Source organism: Biomphalaria glabrata, chromosome 12 (assembly GCF_947242115.1).
Source record: "Biomphalaria glabrata chromosome 12, xgBioGlab47.1, whole genome shotgun sequence".
NCBI lineage: Eukaryota > Metazoa > Mollusca > Gastropoda > Planorbidae > Biomphalaria > Biomphalaria glabrata.
In genome coordinates this window covers 34,818,869-34,843,520 of record NC_074722.1, presented here as the reverse complement: position 1 = coordinate 34,843,520, position 24,652 = coordinate 34,818,869, and the positions used below count along the sequence as shown (strand labels likewise).

General features: G+C 38.5%; 2 protein-coding genes across 2 annotated transcripts; one reads left to right on the top strand and one right to left on the bottom strand.

The window, feature by feature from the left end:
• LOC106075107 (uncharacterized) lies at positions 1-4,883 on the top strand. Its single transcript, XM_013236022.2, has 2 exons — positions 1-992; positions 4,470-4,883. Exons 1-2 carry the CDS (start codon positions 203-205, stop codon positions 4,820-4,822), a joined length of 1,143 nt encoding a protein of 380 aa, XP_013091476.2. The 5' UTR covers positions 1-202; the 3' UTR covers positions 4,823-4,883.
• Positions 4,884-5,926: 1,043 nt separating this feature from the next.
• On the bottom strand, positions 5,927-24,124 carry LOC106075108 (leukocyte elastase inhibitor-like). Its single transcript, XM_056006919.1, has 8 exons — positions 23,976-24,124; positions 18,365-18,574; positions 16,870-16,996; positions 15,945-16,152; positions 13,490-13,620; positions 12,513-12,660; positions 7,894-8,079; positions 5,927-6,420 (listed from the first exon to the last, which is right to left on the bottom strand). Exons 2-8 carry the CDS (start codon positions 18,532-18,534, stop codon positions 6,212-6,214), a joined length of 1,179 nt encoding a protein of 392 aa, XP_055862894.1. The 5' UTR covers positions 18,535-18,574; positions 23,976-24,124; the 3' UTR covers positions 5,927-6,211.
• Between the last annotated feature and the right edge of the window lie 528 nt (positions 24,125-24,652).

Sequence of the window (24,652 nt, the reverse complement as noted above, 5' to 3'; positions counted from 1 at the left end):
GCTCATTAATAAGGCATTTTTATTCAAGTTTGAAAAATACAGACAACGGCTTTGTTTGCGCTAAATCCGACAAAATATATAGGTCGCAGGCGGGTTATCTTGCTCGTATATTCCAGCGTATTTTTTAAACATCTTGTAATCAACGGTTGGAGAGTTTTTTCTATATCGTAGTATAAATCAACACTTAAGAAGCGGAATTTAAATGGCTTCTAATACTTCACATAACTCTTTGCCCACCGTTCACACTGACAGCCAATCAGGGGAGTTTGTCCCGCTCGAGATATTTGTCACCAACGACCAGAGAAGAATAGCAGAGATCATTATTGACCTGAGCTTCAGTTTCATAGTTGCCTGCGTTGGCATAGTCACCAACATCCTCGTGGTGATCGTGTTTTCCAAGCAGGGTTTCAAGGACAGCGTGTCCGTCTCCATGACGATCATCGCCTGCTGGGATTTCTTCAAGTGCGTCGCGGGCGTGCTGCAGCGCTTGCCGGGACCAATGAGCCTGGCCTCGGCCGCTCTCGCCAAGAGCTGGTCGAACATCTCCGCCATCGAGTTCAACTATTTCTTGTCCTTCTCCACCTACGTGGCGAGCGTCCTGGCAGCGTACGTCTCCGTCGAGCGCTGCCTTTGCGTCAGCATGCCTTTCAAGGTGAAGGAACTCATCACGCCCAAGGTGGCGCTCTTCTTCGGGCTCCTCATTTCCGCCGTGGTTTTTGGCTGCTTTATGGTCATGTTCTTCGTCTACGACATTGTCTGGATCTTCAGCGACCACTACAACGCCACCATCGCCGTCTACGTGAACAACGTCTTCTTCAGCCGGAACCCCGGACCTCTGTTTCAGTACTACAATCTGTCAGGGATCGTCTGGCCTACCTCGAGCCTGGGGATCATCGCCGGATCCACCGCCATCATTGCTTATCACCTCCGGAAGTCGTCGCAGTTCCGATTGAAGTCGGCCTCGGCAGGGCAGACGTGGGACTCCAATATAGGTCAGAGATCAACTTATTCTTGTTATATCGTCATCTATGTAAATCTTTGGAAACCACATTCGTGTTTAATGACCTTTTTATATTCTTTTATTTTTAGCAGGCTTCATCGGGCAGGAGACACAAAAGACATGGAAATCATGATAATTGCTAACCTGTTAAATTTCCCCTATACACCAAACCCTCCCCTTAGCCCCCCTTATTTAAGCCTAGATCTACCAATTTGTTGTAAAAATGTTTTAATTTCTTGAGAATCCGTGATTGGTGCTTCTCATCTATCACTTGAATATATTATTTATTAATTTACATATGTCCAAGTTATCTATCTTATCAATGCACGTAAATTTGAAACACTAGATCTATTAATAGCGTAAAGCAAGGCCAAGTGTGATAAAATAGTAATGTAAACTTGGCTCTCACCAGAGGCGCCCCCCCTTCCCCCGGGAATGTGCAGGGGTGCGGGCAGCACCGGCTGACACCGACCCCCATGACGCCTCTGGCTCTCACACAGAAATTGCTTTTGTTGAAAACAGCTGTTTGAACATTTCCAGCAACATTTAGCTTTGATTTCCAAACATCCGCTCCTCTTTGTTCTCTTTTTTCTCTTTTTTGTCTCTTTCTCTTTTTTTATCGCTTTTTCTTTCTGTCTTCTCTCTCTCTCTCTCTCTTTCGCTTTTCTAATATCTCTATCTCTCTGTCTTTCTCTCTCTCTCTCTTTCTGCCTGTTTGGCTCTCATTCTCTGCTTCTGTTAATCTCATATCAGATAACTGGCATTCATTAACACTGTGATTACCTGAACAATCCATTATTGCGCAGTGTAGAGCGGGGCACTGCCCTGTTGGTGCTTACTTGGCCCGGTTCCGGCAAAATTTTGATGCCCGATGCCGACACTGTGGAGAATCGGTGGAAACAGTGGCGCATATCTTGCAAGAGTGCCCGCACCTGCTGGGAAGTGTGTCTGCAGAGTCACTTGACCTGTATGGAAGCTTTAAGGCACTACGCCTAACAGCAGAGCTTCTCGCCAAGGCTCTATGGGAGGACTAGACCCTCCAGCCTTGCTACCAATTGGAGTTGATCTCAGACTACCTGAAATCTTTTGTAACTTCAAGTATCTTCAATTAGAGTATTCTACAAATAATAACAATAAAACTCCCTCACCGCCTTTCTGTTATAACACCGTAAAAGTTGTGTAATCGTGACATTTCATTCAAATGCTGTAGATCACAAATATGTTTCTTGTAATATTTAATGTTTGTCTGCATGATAATCGGTAAAATATGCAGGTCGCAACTGGGTCGGCATAATCATGTGAAACACTGCACCCATCCTTGATCTCCGGAACCGAATACATTGCCATTACTGTTTTAAAAGTTTATTCGCTTAGACTCCGTTTCGGGTTGTCAGTACAGAGGTGTAATGATGTCCTAGCTACACTATCTTAGCGTTGTGTTCGTACATAAATTGTGTGTGTATGTGTGTGTGTTTCTGTGGGTCCATGCCTGTGTTAAATGTGACGAATCAGTTTCATTTCGAAAAGTCAAAATAAAAAATAAAGTGCTAGCCTCCCCTTGTCCCCTTCCCCCCTCCTTGTCTCCCCCCCCCCCAACCAACACTGACTATTATAGCTCTGTTGTCTAGAAAGTAAAAACTTGCTGCTTGAATTATACATTTTTGTTCATCCTATTTTTGTTGTTGTTGTTGAATTTTCAAATGGCCTCTTTTAAACTTTATACACAATAAATTGGTTGAAGGTCTATAAATTCTAGACAGATTTATACATAGACTAACGTATGAATTTTCAGATACTTAAATGGCTAATAGGCCTATATATATAATACACTCTATCTAGCAGCTAGTGTTATGCTTTACACGGTTGACTTACTTTAATTCATCCTTCTGACAGCCAGTGGAGCAAAGGGTTTGGCCATCAGACTCTGTTTTAGGTAGTTCCCCTCAATCGAGTCCATGTCCATCTTGTGCTTCTCGGTCTACTGACCACCTCCATTCTGTATTGGTCACCCATCCTTTCTCTTCCAATTGCTTTAATTAATCCTTCTAATCACCTCCATGTCTGTATTGGTCACCCAGCCTTTCTCTTCCAATTGCTTTAATTAATCCTTCTAATCACCTCCATCTCTGTATTGGTCACCCAGCCTTTCTTTTCCAATTGCTTTAATTAATCCTTCTAATCACCTCCATCTCTGTATTGGTCACCCAGCCTTTCTCTTCCAATTGCTTTAATTAATCCTTCTAATCAACTCCATCTCTGTATTGGCCACCCAGCCTTTCTCTTCCAGTCCAGAGCTTGCTGGCGATATTTACCATCGTTCTTCGCATTCCAATCCATATCCATTTGCGTCTTTTAATTTCTTGCACTGTTTGGTGTTTTCTGGGTTGTTATGCTCGGCGAGGCTCATTGAAAGGTTTGATAAAAAGAAAGAGACGAAATTGTTGCAGTAACGGAACAAAAGATTTGGTAAATGAAAACTTCTGCGAGTGTTTCAAGAAATACTAGAGACCAGTAGACATCTAGCTTTTGATACGCAGGCAATGTGTTTAATACATTCCTTGTGTTTAATACATTTCTTGTGCTCATTCTATGTGTTTAATACATTGCATGTGTTGAAAATATTTTGTGTTTAACACATTGCATGCTCTTATTAGATAGCATTAGTCTAAGCTTTTTTTCAGTAACCCACATCCGTTGAATGTGTTTTAAAAGTGAATTGTAATGCATTGCTTGTGTTCACTGCATGCGTTTAATACATTCCATGCGTTTAATACATTCCATGTGTTTAATACATTCCATGTGTTTAATACATTCCATGTGCTCATTCTATGTTTTAATACATTCCATGTGTTTAATACATTCCATGTGTTTAATACATTCCATGTGCTCATTCTATGTTTCAATACATTCCATGTGTTTAATACATTCCATGTGCTCATTCTATGTTTTAATACATTGCATGTGCTCAAAAACACTACTTGTGTTTAATACATTCCATGTGTTCATTTCATGTGTTTAATACATTCCTTGTGTTCATTTCATGTGTTTAATACATTACATGTGTTCATTTTACTGTGTTTAATACATTGCTTGTGCTCAATTCATGTGTTTACTGCATTACATGTGTTCAAAACAATACTTACCGCTTAATACATATCATGTGTTCATTAGGTTGCAAGGGTTGAAGTTTAGTTAATTAATCCACACCCGCTGAATATGTTTTAGAACAAACAAAAACACAAAACAGACAAAACATTAGCTGAACATGTTATAGAAGTGAGTATTAGAAGGCGTGTCTACTTAATGGGGTCACCTTTCTTCCTCCTTTCTTTATGTAACAAAAATTCATCTACGCCTTTGTTAATGTATTGATTCATAATGTATACAAGGTCAAGGCTAGACTCCAGTTTTGCTTTGATTCTATGGGACACCATTTTCCCCTCTCAAATCCTGTTTTCTTTGCTTTCAGAGTGTTCCAAAGAAACGAAAGCCAAATTTAGCAAATCAACTGGCCAGCAGAATCAAATGTCCACACGAGACAGGCAGGTGGTCAAGATGCTTCTGGTGGTCATGTGCGTCAACTTGGTCATGCTGACCCCTCGCATCGTCCACTACACGGTCAAATATTTCATCTACGAGTTCTACTTCCTAAGGACGTATCACAATATATTCATTTGTATGACCTACTTCTTGGCGGCCTTTGACCTCATCGATGCCGCCATTCCTTTGTTTATTTTCTATCCCATGAGCACCTCCTTCAGAACAACCTTCAACGACATTTTCAGATGTGTCTGCGTTACGAACAAGGCCGAACCCAACTGAGCGTATAGGTCAAGACAGTTTTCCTCTAAGAACTAAGACAGACGAACCAATATAATTTCAAAAGAGTTTTTTTTTTAAAAGGTGAAATACTACAGCTTAACAGCTTGCTTTCGATATTTCTTATGGTTTTGTTTCATAGCTTCGATACCAACAATAGTGTCTCCAATGGGAAATTTTCATTTTTGGAGGAAAATCATAATTTAACAAGCTTTCTGGTATATCTGATGTAGGGCCGGCCTTGTTAATTGCGGGGCCAAATTTAATAGATGCATGCGAGATCCCTCTTCTAATGTTTCTGTTTCAATAACGACTATCACTAATTAGATCATTATATCAATATTTTTTTATACAACATGCATAGGAAGCAAGTCACAGTCAGTAGGCGCCAGTCGGATAATTGAAGTCACGCTAATAGTACGGTACACTAAACATGTTAACCCTTCAAGTCCTACATCTTTAAAACCCTTTGAAAAGAGCCATATGCTAAATGTAAATTGCGGGGCCGCAATTTGGAGAAATCAGCCTAAGGCCGACCCTAATCCAATGTACAGAATACGAATGTATTAAAGAACTATATAAAAAAAGCATTTTCTGATGTTTTTTCTTTAGATTCCATTATATTGCTTCCACATTTCTCCATATGTTTGTCTCTTCATTTTCTCTCTTGCTGAATATTATTTTAGGGAAGAATAAGGGCCGGATATCGATTAGCTATGACTGTAAATAAGGAGAATGTAACCAGTGTTTCTCAAACTTTTTCCTCGACTGAACACTTTGCCTATTTGGGAAACGCTGGTCTACTTTAAATTTGTTAAAGGTGAAATATATGTTGCTATGTAAGCTGCTTTATTTTAAAATTAAGGTTTTCATTATTTCTTGTACTGTCAATTAATTTCATATTCTAGTCGTGCGGTTTGAGCGCTGGACTGTCGTTAGGACTTACCGATGGTCCCGGGTTCAAACCCTGCCTGCTCCCAATTCGTGTCGTCCCGTGGTAGAGTAGGACTACGAAGTAATTAATCAACTCTGAAGGAACATCCGAAACATGCCAAACTTTTTCAATGGGTAAATTCACAAACAAACAGAATAAAGTAGCATCCCTAGTTCATTTTAAGAATAATTGTTTATTGAGAAGGTAAAACTAGCAGGGTAAATTTAGAAGCAAACATCTCGGGCAATTCAAGTACAAATTCTGTGGTGAATAAATTAGTTGTATACCTTATTACAAGGATTATTTCCCCTGGATGAGTAAGCTATATATAGAACAAGAACGTCGTCACATCTAAATATAACCTAAATCTAAATATAACCTACTGGCAAACTATTTTTAGCCTTGTTGCATTTGAAAGAGAAAAAAAAAAATACTGCAGCTTAAACACTGTGACCGAACTAGCCGGAGAATTTCCCCTGGAACAGAATCTGTCCCGTGACGTCATCCCTCAGAAAGAACACAAAAGGGCGGTCAGCAACAACTGGGGCCCCAGGGGACATAAATAATCCCTTGCTGATTGATACGACTGTCGCCGCAGCGGCCACGGTTCCTGTTTCCTGGACATCAATGACCGCCTTGTGAATGACCTTGTCGATATATAGACCGCCTGGAAAAGAGAAAATGGTCAATACTGAGATAGATGTCAAGGTTGGAGAGGAACAATGTTGAGTAAGAAGTTAAAATGTTGCACCCAGTTCCGTCTTCATAAAAAAAACAACAACATAACAAAACAAAAGATTAATCGAATGAAACTTTTAAATAAAGTAATAACTCACAGCTGACCGTATCGTTAAAACATATAGCATACAGATAATCAAGAAAATATATTTTTAAATTGTTTATTTACCCTCCACGTTAACCGTTGGCCAAAGAACGGATGACCATGACATCCTCTGCCCTTTAGATCGCAAGGTCAGATAGCGGGACTTTATATTTATTTTTTTTACTTAAAAAAAATAAAGCTTATCCATTTGTTATAGATCTAGACTAACATTAAAAAAATCTATGCGATTAGATACATTTTAACCGATGTTTTTATTTAGCGCTATTTCATGATTTTAGCTTTTTCAATACGCTATGATCCTATCACTTGCCTGGGCCAGTTGGAAAGGGGTAGGGGAAGAAAGAAGGGGGTGACTATTACTATTAATGTAAAAAAAATATTTAAAAAATTGAACGACATGGATTCGAACTCAAGGGCTCAAGCCTCCTCAAGCCGACAGACCAACCAATGTACCCGAGAAGAGCGTCTGTTTTATAGTTATCTATTGCTAGTTTCAAACTTCTCTCTTTCCAAGTATATAAAGGGGATTAATTCAACTTATATTACCATGTCAGTCAAGTACAATTTCTTTCCCTCGTTCGTAACCAAAGAAAATATTTAATTACCAACAGTTAATTAACTAGTCGGTTCTTGTCTATTTTTTTTTTCTTCGAACAAAACGTCCATTAATGCAGCAAGTTAGTGACACATAAATTGTTAAAATAGTCTTCGGTTTGAAGTCATAATAAAGAGTACTTCTAATCTAATGCTTCCTTTATATAAAAAACTATTTTGTGTGTGACATAATGGGGAACCAACTATTTTTGATTACTTGTAAAGTTAGGAGTGATTCCCCTTATGTAGTTTATAAAAGGCCTTGCAAACTGTGCTTAGTTGCCACTTGCTCCTGAGTTACCCCATGCCACACGACCACTAACAGAAAAAAAATACTATTCACAACACAGGTCAAGTGGTCAAGCTGGTAACTCAGGAGCAAGTGGCAACTAAGCACAGTTTGCAAGGCCTTTTATAAACTACATAAGGGGAATCACTCCTAACTTTACAAGTAATCAAAAATAGTTAGTTCCCCATTATGTCATAGCCACAAACTGAAAAACGTAGAGAATTTGACTCTGCAGTACTTAAAACAAAGCAAACATTATCGTACACCTATTAGTAAACAAATCTTATCAACGATTTCTATATTGTGTACATCGGATAAGCCCAAAAAAAAAAAGCTAGCTATTTATTGCTTTTTTTTTCCTCCAAGCATGAAAATTTAGCATAAACGCTACACTTAAAATTGTCAATACTAACCTGAGCCATTGATACCACTGAAATCAGCGGCCGCGGTGAAGGCTGTTGCCATGCCCATGGCTGAGAGGACGCTGTCTAGTTCCAGTGAGGTCTCAATCTTAAACTTCGGGATACTCAGATGGAAATAATCAAAGTCCAGCCCTTCAAAGAGTTGCTCAGCATTCTGTGGACTGGACAGTAGAGTCTCTGGGGGGTGGAAAAAGAAGAACATCTCGGTAGAAAACGAAAATCTGCCTGGTCGTGCGGTTTGCGCGCTGGACTGTCGTTTGGGTTTATCGATGGTCGAGGGTTCAAATCCTGCCCGTTCCCATCCCCCCGTCGTCCTGCGGGAGGTTTGGACTAGGAAGTAAATTATCTTCAACTCTGAAGGAACATCCGAAACATGTAAAACATTTTACAACATCTTATGCACGATGAACGTTAACGATATATTATTTAATCAGGGCCGGACTTAGATAATTGGAGGCCCTAGGCGAAGTGGCTTTGGTGGCCCCGAATGAAATAGAAAAATAAATAAATAAACAAACATACAGTTACGCAATTTATTTAAATCCTAGTATAGGCCTACTCCAGCAATAACATTGGGGCACAAGTTTCACTATTTCTTCTCTAAAAATTGTTTTGAGTGCTGTTCGAGGCCGTCACCAATCGGAGGTCCTAAGTGGCTGCCTAGTTTGTCTATGCATTAAGTCGGCCCTGATTTAATTAAGACATTGTGGTAGTGCCCATTAACATCCTCTTTGCATGTGGTCCCGTCTGGGGGCACAGACCAGAAGCCCGCTTCCTCCTGTGACAGGTGGGGAAATGTGACGTGTGTTTGGCACGTTTTATGTCTAGGGGATGATTATTTTTAATGCTATCACACCCCCACTTATCAGCATATGAATCGGGAGCAGACACGCAACGAGACAAGCAATGAGAGATTGATACAAAAGTTAAAATAAAGGATATTTATTTACATAAATATACATATAATAATAAAAAGGGGGAGGGTTTGCATCTATCTCTAGTATATTCTATGTTTAATCATCACTCTTGCACATAATAAGAGAGTATGTCACTTTGTCCTCTGACTTAGCTGGTTTTTCCTGTTGATGTCGCAGCTGGCTGTGTCCTGGCTTGAGGTTCTGCAGCTGGAGGTGGCGCTCTAGCGGATAGAGGGACGCCGGCGATATAGTTCTTGTGGAGTCTCAGTCCCAAGTTCTAGTATCTGTAGTGGGCACAGTATGGCGGGTGGCCGGATACCGTGAGCACAAGGTTACTGCGGGCAGAGCTGATCTGCCATGGGCAGTGTGGGTAACAGGATATGTCCAGTGAGTTGCAGAGGGTTGGCGTAGCTATGACGTCTCGCACAGATCTGACTCTATAGGGACGTCGCGCCTAATAGCTTGGCAGGTGGGCTGTCGAATAGGCGGGCAATGCCGATAGCGCCAAGTGGTAGCGTTGAGTAGATCTCAGTAGGCAAGTGCAGTGCTGAATAGCACTAAGCACAACTGCAGGTAAATAGATCGTTGATCCAATAACTGGGCAATAAGTGATAGGCAAATAGGCAGGTCTCAGTAGGACAGTGCAGTGCTGGATAGCACTCAGCACATAAATAGGCAGACACCTGAGGGAGGCTGCGGATAAACAAAGACAAGTTAGGACATGTCTCTCATGCATCTTATCGATGCCCTCGACTGAGGTGCATTCGTCAGATTGGTAAAATTGCTTTAGAGCATAAAGGGGAGATGATGATAAATGGGATTTGGAAAATAGAGGGCAGATAGTGGCAATATAGAAATGCACATAAAAGGGGAAATAATAATATACGAATGTACATAGAAGGGGAAGTAATAGTCTCAAATAAACAACACAGGTGGATAGAGAAAGAAAAGGGGGGGGGGGGTGAGTTGGGCGGTGGTCAGCGATCCAGATGGTTTGTTTACATATGACCGTGGGTTGAGAACAATGGAGCGTGCTTGAAGGTCCCTTCAAGCGTCGCAACTCTCATTAGAGTAAAATGAGTAAAGGGGAGATAATTCGTTACAGGGGAGATAACTCGTATCTCTTTTCTAGACGCAGTATCAGTGCGCTAGTAAGATTATCACGGTTGTCAGCCGAGATAAAGAAAATAAAATAAGATGTACAAGTATATACATGGTTGCATCAACGATCAATTGAGCAACGTAGCATTAATAGATTAATGCAATACATAAATAAATACATAGGACATGTTTATGTTTTCTACTTACGCCAGTGAGAAATACACAATGCACTAATTAAATATAAATGAACTAGCAAAATACACATGATAAAATCCAATGGAAATATACACAGAGTAATTAAGATGGAACTTGTGATTAAGTTCGGCTTACCACCAGGTATTCCTCTAGGAGGGAGAATAAGTGATATAGTCCAGACTCGATAGCTCAGCTCGAATGCGAAAGAGAGGGTGATTTGAGTTGGTTTACTATATATATATGCCTGAAAAGTGTGGGCGGACACCGGAAATGTCCTAGGCTTAGCATTATCTTACACGTGGGTGAAGTAGACTTGAGCCGCACCTTGGAGTATCACGCGGTGTGTTGACCAGGGTAATCTCTTAGATCAAAGAGAGACGTGAGAGAAAGGGGGGGGGGAGAAGGATTAGCTTGCATTCAAACCAAGGTGGTGTCAACCGCGATCGTCCTTCAGACATCCGGCGGGAAGACAAAAGAGATTGTGTGTCTACCCTTCCCCGATCAAGGGCAGATAAATGAAAGGACGCGCCTTAGCTATCTCCAAGGTGGTCAACTAAGTCTAGCCTGGAGAGGAAAAGGTGTGGCGGGTGAATGATTTAGGGGTAGGATGGGGAAATAATTAAAATAAAATAAATAAATGATGAAAAATAATAATTAATGCTGTGATAAATTTGAGTGACTCTGACAGCGATTTTTTGACTTGTCACACCTCCAGGCGTCTCAGTTTTGGGCGTGTCTATCCAACTGTCCCCAGGTCTTGCCCATTTGCATCTCATCTGCTTTTAAATCGCTGCCCCATTTAGCAATGGACCGTAACCCTCTTCATCTTTCCTTGTGGGTTCCAGTTGAAGGCTTGTCTTGTGATATTGGATGTAGGTTGGCAAGAGAAAATCATGGAAGCTCTCAGGATTGTACGTCCGCTAAGCTGGAAAGAGGCTAAAAACATTGCTGAAGACAATTGATTATGAAGACAGCTGTTTATGAAGACAGTTGTTTATGAAGACATCTGTTTATGAAGACAGCTGTTTATGAAGACAGCTGTTTATGAAGACAGCTGTTTATGAAGACATCTGTTTATGAAGACAGCTGTTTATGAAGAAATCTGTTTATGAAGACAGCTGTTTATGAAGACAGCTGATATGAAGACAGTTGTTTATGAAGACAGTTGTTTATTAAGACAGCTGTTTATGAAGACAGTTGTTAATGAAGACAGCTTGCCACCCAACGCATCAAGCGACGCGGAAGGTTCTAAGTCTAAGAAGGCGAGGTGAAAATATGCATCCGACTCATTTAAAGGTCTACATAAAATCAATGTATATTATTTAATATTTCTGGAGCGTCGAAATTGAATTGTTCTACCAATGTCGTTTTTTGTTTAGTGTTTCCTTCGTAAAAGGAAATGTTATTAAAGACGACCTACTTACCTAGATTTAGACTTTGGTTATTCCGTGCCGTACAGCGCATATAGCGATAAGCTTTTTCTAAAGTAAATTCATCTCCATATTTAAAGTAAAGACTACAGACCTATATATTTTTGTCTTTGGTAAAGACAGCTTAGTTACTTCCACTTTTTACAATACCACTATCAGAACTTCATGAGGAACCTGAGGTGGGTGGAACTTGGAACCTAGACACGGATCTCAAAAACGGCTCTATTTTCCTAGAAATTTAACAGTTTATGCATATCGAAGAGAAAAGAATTATTAGCTCTTTGGCCACACAGGAAAAAATCTAATTATATTTTTTCAAAGTAAAAAGTTTCAAAAAGAAATTTAAATTTAGCTAGAGATTTAGGTCTAGGTCTAGATCCAACATCGATTTGGAAAGGACTTTATTGATTCAAGAGTTGGAATTTTAAGGTAGGAAATTAGTTTCAAACTTTTCTCTTTCCAAGTATATAGGGGATTAATTCAACGTATATTACCATGTCAGTCAAGTACAATTTCTTTCCCTTGTTCAATACCAAAGAAAATATAATTTGGACTATTTTTTTTTTGGAAATGGTCAAGAAGTAGCATGATTTAGTGGAAACATAAGAACCAAAGTCAAGTCTAACATAAGTGTGATAATCATAGCAAAATAGAAAATCATGCCTTTGGAAAGATTTCACATCTGACACCAGAAATATATTTTAAATGTTTAAACCTTCTTCATGTTGTAAGATAAAAATGTAATTAAGTTCAATAAACTCCATTTAAAGACACATACAACGGAGTATACTTATATACATTATATATGTTGCACTCTTAAAAAATCAGTGCTATGGTGTTATACATTTTTTAATGTGGACAAAATTAGTCTTGACTTATAGCAAATCTTGCTGGGGCTAATATCCGATTGTATACATTTTTTTTCTAGCCATATTTGTTTAGTTTTGAGTTGCTTAGTTTTGCTTACCCAGTGAAGTAATTCCATCACCTTTACGAGGCACAGCGACATATAAAGAAAATCTATCCCCAAGGAAAGATAATGCAACTACGTCCAAATCATTCGTGTTGTCTCTCTTCACTCGCTTATGGCTCTCGAAATCATGCATCATGTCCACCTGGTGGGAACAATGTTAGGACTTCAAATACAGCCAAGCAAAACATAACCTATACCACACTGTTGCTTTCTTTAAATCAACGAAGCTCAGAATAAACGTAACCATCTAGGGAGCATACATAGATCATAGCTTAATGATTTGTTCTGTATTACAGGAACTTCTCAGTTTTTACAACCATAATTCCCCCCCCCCCATTTATATATATATATATATATATATATATATATATATATATATCGCGGTACAAAGTTTTTCATTAAAGGAATATAGTCAAAACTAAGTAAAGTTCCCCTTTCAGACCTTGTGGTTTCTATGGAAGATGATGTAAAGGTCATCTGTTTCTAGGACTCTGTGAAGGAATATAAAAAGAGCTCTACCAACATTGATCTTTTATCTGTGAATTCCTTTTCAATTGGACAACAACGATGCTAATTATCTTATCTTATAAGATGCAGACGTTACTTCTGCTTACTTTTTGGGTTAGGTGTTTAATTTTTATATACTTTTTATAAACTCTTTCTGCCTTAGTTTCTTTACATTTTCTATATAGGTTTTCCATCTGTTGACAAAGCTTCTTTAATCTAATCATTTAATCATTAACAGTTGCATGGAATGCCAGGGTCTATAACTTGTCTGTTTTACCCGAGATTTCCCGATAGTCGTTAGTCTTGAAATGACACAATAGTCCCCTAGATTAGTTATATGATATAAATTTAATCCGTTTAAACCCAACCGACTTTTTTTTAAATCAGAAAAACATATAACCTGAATAAAAGTAGTCGACTAATAATATTGTCGACTTTGTACTAAAATATCGTCGACTTTGTACCTTTGAAGTTGTTCCGCCAATCTGGTGAAAGTCTGCTTGCGTAGTGGACGCTCTTCTGAATTGTCTGGCCCATGTCCCGTTAAAGAAGAGCACATTGACCAAGACTAGAACTGTGCTGGCATCGAGCGTGCCTGTTTGGGAGTGGTCATGAAATCAGAAGTGGATAGTGTTCAAAGCCATACTTTTCGTTATTTGTCATGCAATCATATATTGTCATGTTATCTTAATTAGTCATCTTATTTAGTCATGTTATCTTAATTAGTCATCTTATTTAGTCATGTTATCTTAATTAGTCATCTTATTTAGTCATGTTATCTTAATTAGTCATCTTATTTAGTCATGTTATCTTATTTAGTTATGTTATCTTATTTAGTCATGTTATTTAGTCATGTTATCTTATTTAGTCATGTTATCTTATTTAGTCATGTAATCTTATTTAGTCATGCTATCTTATTTAGTCATGTTATCTTATTTAGTCATTTTATTTAGTCATGTTATCTTATTTAGTCATGTTATCTTTTTTAAACATGTTATCATATTTAGTCATTTTATCTTATTTAGTCATGTTATCTTATTTAGTCATGTTATCTTATTTAGTCATCTTATTTAGTCATGTTATCTTATTTAGTCATCTTATCTTTTTTAAACATGTTATCTTTTTTAGTCATTTTATCTTATTGTCATGCTATCTTATTTAGTCATGTTATCGTATTTAGTCATGTTATCTTATTGAGTCATGTTATCTTATTTATTCATCTTATTACGTCATGCTATCTTATTTAGTCATGTTATGTTATTAAGTCATGTTATCTTATTTAGTCATGTTATCTTATTTAGTCATGTTGTCTTATTTAGTCATGTTATCTTATTTAGTCATGTTATCTTATTTAGTCATGCTTTTTTGTCATGCTATCCAATTTAGTCATGCTATCTTATTACGTCATACTATCTTATTTGGTCATGTTATCTTATTTGGTCATGTTATCTAATTTAGTCATGCTATCTTATTTAGTCATGCTATCATATTTGGTCATCTTATTTAGTCATGTTATCTTATTTAGTAATGTTAACTTATTTATTAATTTCATCTTATCTAGTCATGTTAGCTTATTTAGTCATCGATTCTAATTCTTTCCAACATCTAATATCTTACAGAAACACGGGGTTGCGGTTCTTTTTCTAGCGCAGCCTTTCAGAAAAACCTAGCTTTCCTTAACCTGTGGGGCGAGCTTAATGGGTCGAAAAAAAGGAGGGGTGGGGAGCAACATGATTTCTGAGGGACTGTGACGTCACACGTTGTTGTTTTTTTCTCAAACGACACATTTTCTTATTTGCCTTCTATTTATAGGTTGATATTTAAAAGTAATATTCAACAACATTTTTTTAACATGCTTAAAAATAATGATCTAAGCAACGAATAAATATCTATTTACTTTGGATCTTCTTTTTTTATTTTTTTTTTCTAAAAGGAAAGCAGTATCTGAGTTTCCCCCAAAAAAAATGTTTCAGTAAGACATTTTATCAAAATTCTATTCATCTTAATTGAGGTCAATTAAATTTATTTCATGAGTTGAATTATCTTTCTTGTTTTTGGCATATTTGTTGTGAAGTGACTAAAAATGGTTCGCTACCAGACGTTTACTTAACACGAAGATATCGATCCCCAATCGCACCGATGAAAGTTTCAGCACTCAACTGTTCACTGAACCGTTTCTACTGAGTCGTACACCAAAAGACTTTCTTAACAGTTCACTCCAAGACTAACATTTAAGCTCAACTAGTTTGTCCATACACAATGGCACTGGTAGTCACTCTAGAGAAAGACACTTATTATCACATGGACAGCCCTGTCAATGAATGAGATTGTCATCCTGAAAAAAAGGTAGAGAGGAATGGAGCGAGATGGTGAAAAGATCGTGTGTGGTGCACCGACGGACCAAAAGACCAAGGGACAGGTGAAGGTATTGACTTTCTCTACACAACATCAATTGGTCTTCCGTAGTTGTTTTTTAGGACAATAATTAACGCTAACGATGGATATCGTTCGCCAAAACTAACGGTCACATGACGTCAATGGATGAAACACCAAGATCATACTGTCACGTGATATCCCTGTGTGATTCGAATTAGGTCGTTTGTTGTATAAAAAAAGATGGGAAAACACGTGACTTCACGTGTTTCTTTACGTCACCACTGGACCACATGACCAAATGACCAACCGAGACCAGTCGTTATAAAAGGCCTGAACATCGACCTGCAAACGTCACAATCAGTGGACAGTTTAGACCAATAGCTCGTTGTCACATCACAGGTCTGTACGACGTGGCAACAAGCTATGCAATACAGACAGTACAGACCTGTGATGTGGCAACAAGCTATTGGTCTAAATTATCCTCAGGTTGTGACGTTGCTGGTCAGTGTTTAGGCCTTCTCTAACGACTGGACTCAGACCTACCTGGTTTCAACATCTGGGGAATGACATTATTGGTCTTGTTGGCTACCAGGACGTTGATGGCCTTCTCTGGCTCCTGAAGGTCAAGGCTGTCGGCAGTGGCCAGGTAGTAGTCGCGGGTCTGGTCTATGAAGGTGGGTAGGACCATCTCATAAGGGTTAATGAATATGGCGTTACAAGTGTGGACTTCGACGGAATGTTGGGAGTTCCACTGAAAGATAGTACAAGACATATTTTAACCATTGAACACCGCAAACCTTCAAAGATAGTGATGACAGAAAAGTTAACTCTTTCTCTCCTAACTGACGATACCAGCGTTGATTCCACCAGAATGTGGTAAATAATTACGGAGATAAAGAGTTAATGCTGGAAAATGGAGAGTAATGATGACACTATTAAACATTTTTAACTATGGTATAAAAACTATGAACTAGCAAGATTAAAAAACAAACAAACAAACAAACAAAAAAACAAAGCTTATATTGAGCCTATTAATTACCGTAATAAGCCCCGACGACGATCTATAAAGGGGACTAATTCAGCTTATACGTATTGAGCCCCCATCACAAATAAAAGCATCAGACTAGATTAGCGGTTGTTATTTACAAACACTGAGCCGGACATAATCTAAATACCTTTCACCTTTGTCTAAGGTCATTATTATTTTTTTTAAATTTTATTTTAAACAAAAGTTATGAATTCAGTAAATACTCCTTCAACAAAATGTTTTTTTTTTTTTTTTTTTTTTTTTACATTTGTAAATTGTAATCGTAATTTTACATTTGTAATTTAGATTTTAGCTTTTTCAATTAGAGGTTTTCGGACAAAGGATCAAAATTTTGAGAACCTCTGGCCTAGAACGTAACAGTTTTCATTTCTGAATGAACATTCAAAATTCTAGCCATTAACTAAGACTCAAAATACCTACGTCTGCAATGAGGTCATGGTAAGTCTGATGAGGGCTGCTGACAGATTTAAAACCCAGCACCTGGGTCATCTCAGTGGCCGTCGTCCCTTTGGCACCTAGGTAGGTCATGGTCAAGGCCGAGTGAATGCTACACAATAGGAAAAAAAAATATATATGCATGATTGCTTGTTTAACAAGTTTCGGAGGTCCTTCAGAAATGAAAAGCTGGAGACAAAACCACCCGCAGGACATCTGGGAATGACGTTCAAACTCCATACTATATGATTTTTTTAAAGACATTTGAACATCAACACGAACAAATGTTGAGACACGTCAGCAAAAATAATTTTGGGAATGACATAATCAACAATTATTTAGAGACTTCTTGAATGAAAATCTCAGCCGATCTTTTCAGGACAATTCTGAAGTTGTTGTTTTTTTTACAAAGCTTATATCTTCACTCTGTCTGATAAAAAGTTTGTACACCTTATTTCTCCGACACCCTAGCTCGGATCAAGCTGAACAAGGGAAAGAAACTTAAGTGAAGTAGTGGTTTAAGCTGAGTTAGCTACAGCAGCTATACCCTGGCAGCGCCTGTGACGTGTCTGATCCCAAACTTTAGCGACACTTGCTGCTCCTTTGGATACATCAGCTGCGTGGAGAAGGGAAACTGCTGTGGGCGACTTCGTTACGACAGGGTTAAAATTTAATCTCATTTCTCTACGAGCTGATCCATAGCAGCTACACGACAGTAGGAAACCATAGAGAGATAGTCTTAATCGGAGAATACGTAAGTGACACTCTTACTTATTTTTCTGCCTATCTTTTTAAGACAATGTGCTATATCCAAATCATAGATTACTTAATATGGATTAAACTAAATGTATGCAAAGAGAGCAAAAGAAACGAAGCTGCAGCAGTCGAAAGAAATAAACAGAAAGCTGCCCTGTCAGCTAGCCATATGTGACCGAACTGTGATAAACTCATCTGGGCCCATCCGTTGTCTTCCGAGACAGAATGAGCCATATCTATCGATCTATCTAAAAAAAAAGTAAAGTTCCCCTTTCAGACCTTGTGGTTTATAGGGCAGATGATGTAAAGGTCACCTGTTTCTGTGGCCTACGGTTAACGAGGGCCAGCACAACGACCAACCGCCTTTACTTTTCCCCAACTAATGTCAGGTACCCATTAGAGCTGGGTGGACTCAGAGGCGCCCGAAGATCCAGAAATAAAAAATCCCAGTCTTCACCACGATTCGAACCCCGGTCCCCGGTTCGGAAATCAAGCGCTTTACCGCTCAGCCACCGCGCCTCCCTATATATATATATATATGTAAAGTAGCAAATATTTAGGCAAAATGTCTTGTAAGAAGAATGCAAATTAACATATTTTTGCTCTAAGTAGCTTATATTTATAGACAGAATCATAATTTATCTTATATTTATTATAATTTAGCATGTAAATGTATACTTTTTATATAATGTAAATTGGTATATATGTATGCAAATTAGCTTACCTGTAAGGTGAATAAACGACATTAGTTTCTTTGACAGCCACCTTCTGGTAGAGATTCTGGGAGAAAGTGGAAGACGCCCTTGACAGTCCCAGTTGCTGCTGGTCATCAGCACTGACCAATCGTTCCGATGCGGCTATCACTATGACAACGCACATCAACAACAAGCCCATTTTGTCGTCAAGCTATCTGGCGAAGTGTATTCCTGAAAAACTATAGGCAACATATCTTATATTGACTTATGGAGGGAAACATAACGGCTAAGTGTAGCAAGGGGCGATAATCGTTTGGAAGTGTATAATGGTATTTGTGGTGTCTGGAACATGTATTCTCTGCTTGCATTCAAACAATGAAGAACGTTTATGGAGTCAGCCAAGAATCCAAAGGATTCTGGGTAGCCAGTGAGTTTAATCGAGACCAATAGTTATAGAAGGCCTGAACACTGACCTGCAACGTCACAACCTGAGGGTAATTTAGACCAATAGCTCGTTGCCACATCACAGGTCTGTACTGTCTGTATTGGCCTCCACTGCCCACAGCTTGAGACGTCGCAGGTCAGTGTTGAGGACTTCTATAAAGATTGGTTCGGGTCGAATAAAACTTAGGTGGTCAGATCGAGACCAATCGTTGTTATGACGTAGCAAGTAGCTATTGGTCTCGTTGCCACGTCACAGATCTGCAGTCAGGGCTATCATAACGATTGATCTCAGTCAAATTGATGAATATATCTTAGCTGGCCAGTGATCAGATTTTCGAATATATCTTAGCTGGCAAGTGATCAGATTTTCGAATATATCTTAGCTGGCCAGTGACCAGATTTTTTGAATATATCTTAGCTGGCCAGTGATCAGATTTTCGAATATATCTTAGCTGGCCAGTGATCAGATTTTCGAATATATCTTAGCTGGCCAGTGATCAGATTTTCGAATATATCTTAGCTGGCCAGTGATCAGATTTTTTGAATATATCTTAGCTGGCCAGTGATCAGATTTTCGAATATATCTTAGCTGGCCAGTGATCAGATTTTCGAATATATCTTAGCTGGCCAGTGATCAGATTTTCGAATATATCTTAGATGGCCAGTGACCAGATTTTTTGAATATATCTTAGCTGGCCAGTGATCAGATTTTCAAATATATCTTAGCTGGCCAGTGATCAGATTTTCGAATATATCTTAGCTGGCCAGTGATCAGATTTTCGAATATATCTTAGCTGGCCAGTGATCAGATTTTCGAATATATCTTAGCTGGCCAGTGACCAGATTTTCGAATATATCTTAGCTGGCCAGTGATCAGATTTTCGAATATATCTTAGCTGGCCAGTGATCAGATTTTCGAATATATCTTAGCTGGCCAGTGATCAGATTTTCGAATATATCTTAGCTGGCCAGTGATCAGATTTTTTGAATATATCTTAGCTGGCCAGTGATCAGATTTTCGAATATATCTTAGCTGGCCAGTGATCAGATTTTCGAATATATCTTAGCTGGCCAGTGATCAGATTTTCGAATATATCTTAAATGGCCAGTGACCAGATTTTTTGAATATATCTTAGCTGGCCAGTGATCAGATTTTCGAATATATCTTAGCTGGCCAGTGATCAGATTTTCGAATATATCTTAGATGGCCAGTGACCAGATTTTTTGAATATATCTTAGCTGGCCAGTGATCAGATTTTTTGAATATATCTTAGCTGGCTAGTGACCAGATTTTTTGAATATATCTTAGCTGGCCAGTGACCAGATTTTCGAATATATCTTAGCTGGCCAGTGATCAGATTTTCGAATATATCTTAGATGGCCAGTGACCAGATTTTTTGAATATATCTTAGCTGGCCAGTGACCAGATTTTTTGAATATATCTTAGCTGGCCAGTGACCAGATTTTTTAAATATATCTTAGCTGGCCAGTGACGAGATTTTCGAATATATCTAGGATGGCCAGTGACCAGATTTTCGAATGTATCTTAGATGGCCAGTGTTATATAGATCTTAACAGCCAGGCTAGTGAGTAGGGGAAGGTGGGGCTAGTTGTCATAATTTTCAAATTTTGATGTTTTAAACATATTTGCGATTAATTGATTCTCACCAAACTTATCACTATTTGTATATTTTTCCGTAAACATCTCAAATGTAGTTTCGCATTTTTGATAGCGCATCAAAATTATACCGATATAGTGTTTGTGACAACTTACCCTTGTGACATTTCACCCCATCTTCCCCTAGATAGATAACTGCCAAGTCGCCACCTAATCTAATAGGATTCCAGCACACAGTTTTGATATGTCCAGGTTTAATCTCTAAGCCCTCTCCGGCAATCAAACTTGAGTACCTTATTTCTACAGCCCCCCCCCTCTCCAATGAAAAAATGTATGACTTGTAGTTGTAGAAAAACACACAAACAAATGATGTGCTTGCACTGATCTATACACAATAACGCCACGTGAATCATCTCAAAAAGTTTTAACTTAGAAATTCCATGCTATATATCATTTCTATAGATATATAGATAAAAGTTTCTAAGACAACTTAAGGGAGATGATAGTCCCAACTATTAAATAAATGGTTAGATCTCATGTTTTCTGTACAATTAATACATTGAAGTTTCCTCTTACACATAGACAGCTAAAAAGGAAAAAAATAATATCTCTGAAAGATTTTCAAGAGCTTACATAGTCTACACTGACTGAAAATCTATTTCATGTCACAACTGGCTATTCAACAATACAGCTAAAAATGTGAACGTCAAAAACACATGTCACATGGGATGACAATCTGAAAATTGATGCAACTATTTAAGTACGATTTACTCTATATTTGTTGGCAATCGTGACGCAGTAATCTTACAGCATTTGCTAAGTAATAACGATGAATCCTCTGCATATGTAATTATTACAATAGTGCAAAAATAAGCCAGCAGAAACGTGTATTGTTTCTACGTATTTTCTTCATAAAGGGTTCTCGATCTAGCATGTGTTGACCCAGGGGTTTGTAGTTAGATGTATCATTACGAGGTGGCTGGAAGAAATGAGCTATGTGTGTAAATACATGAGAGTTGGGGGGAAATAATAGAAAGAAAGTTTAACAAAGATCATCGTGACTTCATTTGATAGCATGAATCAGTGGTCCCCCACCTATTTGGTTTAGGGGACATTTAGATTTCCTTCACACAGGCCCTAAGAAGGATGTGTTTCTATGGCTGACAAGGATGTGCCCAGAACAACAACCAACCGCCTTTACTTTCCCTTACTAATGTTATGCACCCATTAGAGTTGGGTGGACATTGGGGGGGGGGGGGGTCTATATAACAAAACAACAAACGAAGTTCAAAATCACAGTCTTCACCGATAATGGAACCTAAGACTCCTCGGTTCGGACGCTAAGCGTTGAACAGCTCAGCCACCTCGTTTCTAACAGAAAACAAAATGTGGAGTCCATAAACCCAGCCTCTACGAAACGCTACGGCCTTATTAGACACTGGGGGTAGTAGTTTAGAGAGCTGGATCCACGGACCGGATATGACCTTCGAGCCGTGGTTTGGGAAAAACTGGTATGAATGAAACGGCTTGAAAGGTGGGTTATTGTTCACAACGAGCTGACCCGCGGCGTAGCATACGCCCCCCCCCCCCTTTTTTTTCTGAGCCTCGCTCTCTGTCATGGTGAAAAATATGTGGGGTAACTCCAGTCCGACTTGCAGAAATAAAAGAGTTATCTTTCCATGACTTTTTCATTGTAGTGTCCCGCATGGTTGGGCCACGAAGAGAATCATATAGATAGATGTGTACTTTAAAAAAGATGAATCTATGCGTCAATGTAAGAGGGAGAGATTGATAGTGGGATGTAATGAAAGGGGGATAACCTAAGTGTGCACAAGGGGAAGTAAGCGAGGTCAGATTGGTCTAGGCTTAAGGGGAAGTTAGCGAGGTCATAGTCCACTAGAACGTCCACTATAGTGAGATATACTCAACAGTGAAATTTAGGTCGGAGACTGCGTTGGGTCGAGACCTTGCACACTACACAAACATAAACAAGGTTACAAAGACAGTTTGTGTGGAACACAAACTCAAAATCGGCCCCCGAAGTGGTCCACCCAGGCAGGTAAAAAGGCAGAATGAAATTCTATCAAAGGCAAAAGACAGAAAAGAATGGAGAAAGAATGTTGACAGATTTTGTGTGGTGCCCCAACGGTCCAGCAGACCAATGGATAGGTGAAAGTGAAGAAGAAATTCAATGTGAACCTGGCCTAACTGATGTCATATAATGATTATCTAATCGTCTAATTGTTCTGTAAAGTTTCAATCTCTTATTCAAAGCCTCAAGAAAAAAAAAACATTTTCTTAAAAGAAAAAAAAATATCTCCCCTTCCTTTAGTTCAGTGTTCAGTGGTATCAGTAACACTCTGCAGTTCACTCGATAATATGAAAAACTACTTATTAACTAATGTTTTAAATTAGGTTCCACTTATATGCATACTAAATAGATTCTTTCTCTTTTTTTAAAAAAAGTAAACATTTTTTGTGTGCAAATGTAGTAGTTAGTATGGCAGAACTACTTAACTTAGCAATACAAAAGTAAAAAAAAAATTTGTTCGACAAAAAATCTAAAACTGTTTGCATAAATGTGTTGAAAATTTGGTAAATGGACATCTCCCTTACTAAATAGCCGTCCGAGTTTGTTACTATTAATAGTGAATAGTTGTAAAAGTGGTGTATTTTTATGAATATACTGCTTGCATAGTTGATTTTAAAAATTAAATTTTTCGCTTTCAGAAAACAAATGTAGCCGTTGCATCAGAACTTTGAGTGGTCTAAAATATCATGATGTCGGATTTTCAATATCTTTTATAGTTTACGAGATCTAAATGGGACGGACGGACGGACGGACGGACAGACCACACAAAACTAAAAGCGTCTATTCCCCTTTCAGGGGCCGCTAAAAAGTTTACAAAGACAGTTTGTGTGGAATACAAACTCAAAATTGGCCCCTGAAGTGGTCCGCTCAGGCAGGTAAAAGACAGGTTTTAATATTTACATAGAAGAATATCAGAAGTACAAGCTATCAACAACTACAACTCTAACTCCGTCGATACAAAAAGAAAAGACGTGCGCCTGTCGATACTGTTGTATTGTTAGCTCGACTAACGACTTGATATCACAGGATACGGCGGTTTATTTATGTTATTATTATTACATTGTTGATATTGATATGTATTCAATAGCTATGAAGGTATAGTTAAATGTGTACCTGGCCTAGTTGATGTTATTGATGTTATTGAATGATTATCTAAATGATTTAATTGTTTTAAGGGGCCAATCTCTCATTCAAAGTCTCAATTAAGAAGCTTTTCCTTTAGTTCAGTGTTTTTTTTATTATTTTTTTTAGTATGGTACCAGTACCACAACGACCAACCGCCTTTATTTGTTCCCATTAAAGTAAGATACCCATTAGAGTTGTGTAGACTCAAGGGCGCCCTAAAAATCCAAAATTCAAAATCCCAGTCTTCACCACTCAGTCACCTCGCCCCTTTCAGAATGAGAGCACAAACATAGTTCATAGCACAAATAGCACAGAAATATTTCGTGAGTTCATGATTAAAAAAGTTGGTTACAGGACGTACTTATCCTTTCATTATGCACTATCACTCAGATGTCCTCCCTCACAGTCCTAGCCATGAACAGTGAACGTTTGACTCCAATCATATTTGACAACATATATCACCAAATACATTTTCATACACATAACAAAGGTAAATAATACTGCCACAAGAACAAAAACTCTTGACCATACTTACTTGTCAAAGGCCGATAATGCAAAACCTAATCAGTTTTAAATTGAGATTAATTATCTTTCAGTCTTATCTCCGTAGTTTTCCCTGGATTGTATGTAACAGTTGCAAAAGTTTATGAGGGGAAAAAAAAAAGCCATAATCGAGGCCAAAATGTGTTCAAACAAAGATGGCTGTCCGTTAATGTGGTATGCGCTCTGGACTGTCGTCTGGATTGTCCCCAGGATGGAACCCTGTGTAATGAGACAACAAATACTAGATCTAGTCTACCAATACCATGGCTTTATTCGACACAATTAGACTACAGTTAACAGTGAATGAAACCAGCACGTCTCGCATAACACTGATGCAGTCTATACACACACACACACACTGGACATGAAAAACACAAACTGGACATGAAACACACACACTAGACATGACCTTCTGACACGCTAGACGCACGCAGAAAATCAACTCAGTTAACTACAGCCTGCCAGTCTCCACCTTCCTTCGACAGATATACAAAT

Excerpts from the sequence above, each read along its gene's own strand:
- LOC106075107 (XM_013236022.2), top strand. The coding sequence starts at position 203 with ATGGCTTCTAATACTTCACATAACTCTTTGCCCACCGTTCACACTGAC. Across the intron at positions 993-4,469 it reads GACGTGGGACTCCAATATAG|AGTGTTCCAAAGAAACGAAA; the intron begins GTCAGAGATCAA and ends CTTTGCTTTCAG.
- LOC106075108 (XM_056006919.1), bottom strand. The coding sequence starts at position 18,534 with ATGGGCTTGTTGTTGATGTGCGTTGTCATAGTGATAGCCGCATCGGAA. Across the intron at positions 13,621-15,944 it reads TCCCCAGATGTTGAAACCAG|GCACGCTCGATGCCAGCACA; the intron begins GTAGGTCTGAGT and ends ACTCCCAAACAG. Across the intron at positions 8,080-12,512 it reads TGATGGAATTACTTCACTGG|AGACTCTACTGTCCAGTCCA; the intron begins GTAAGCAAAACT and ends TCCACCCCCCAG.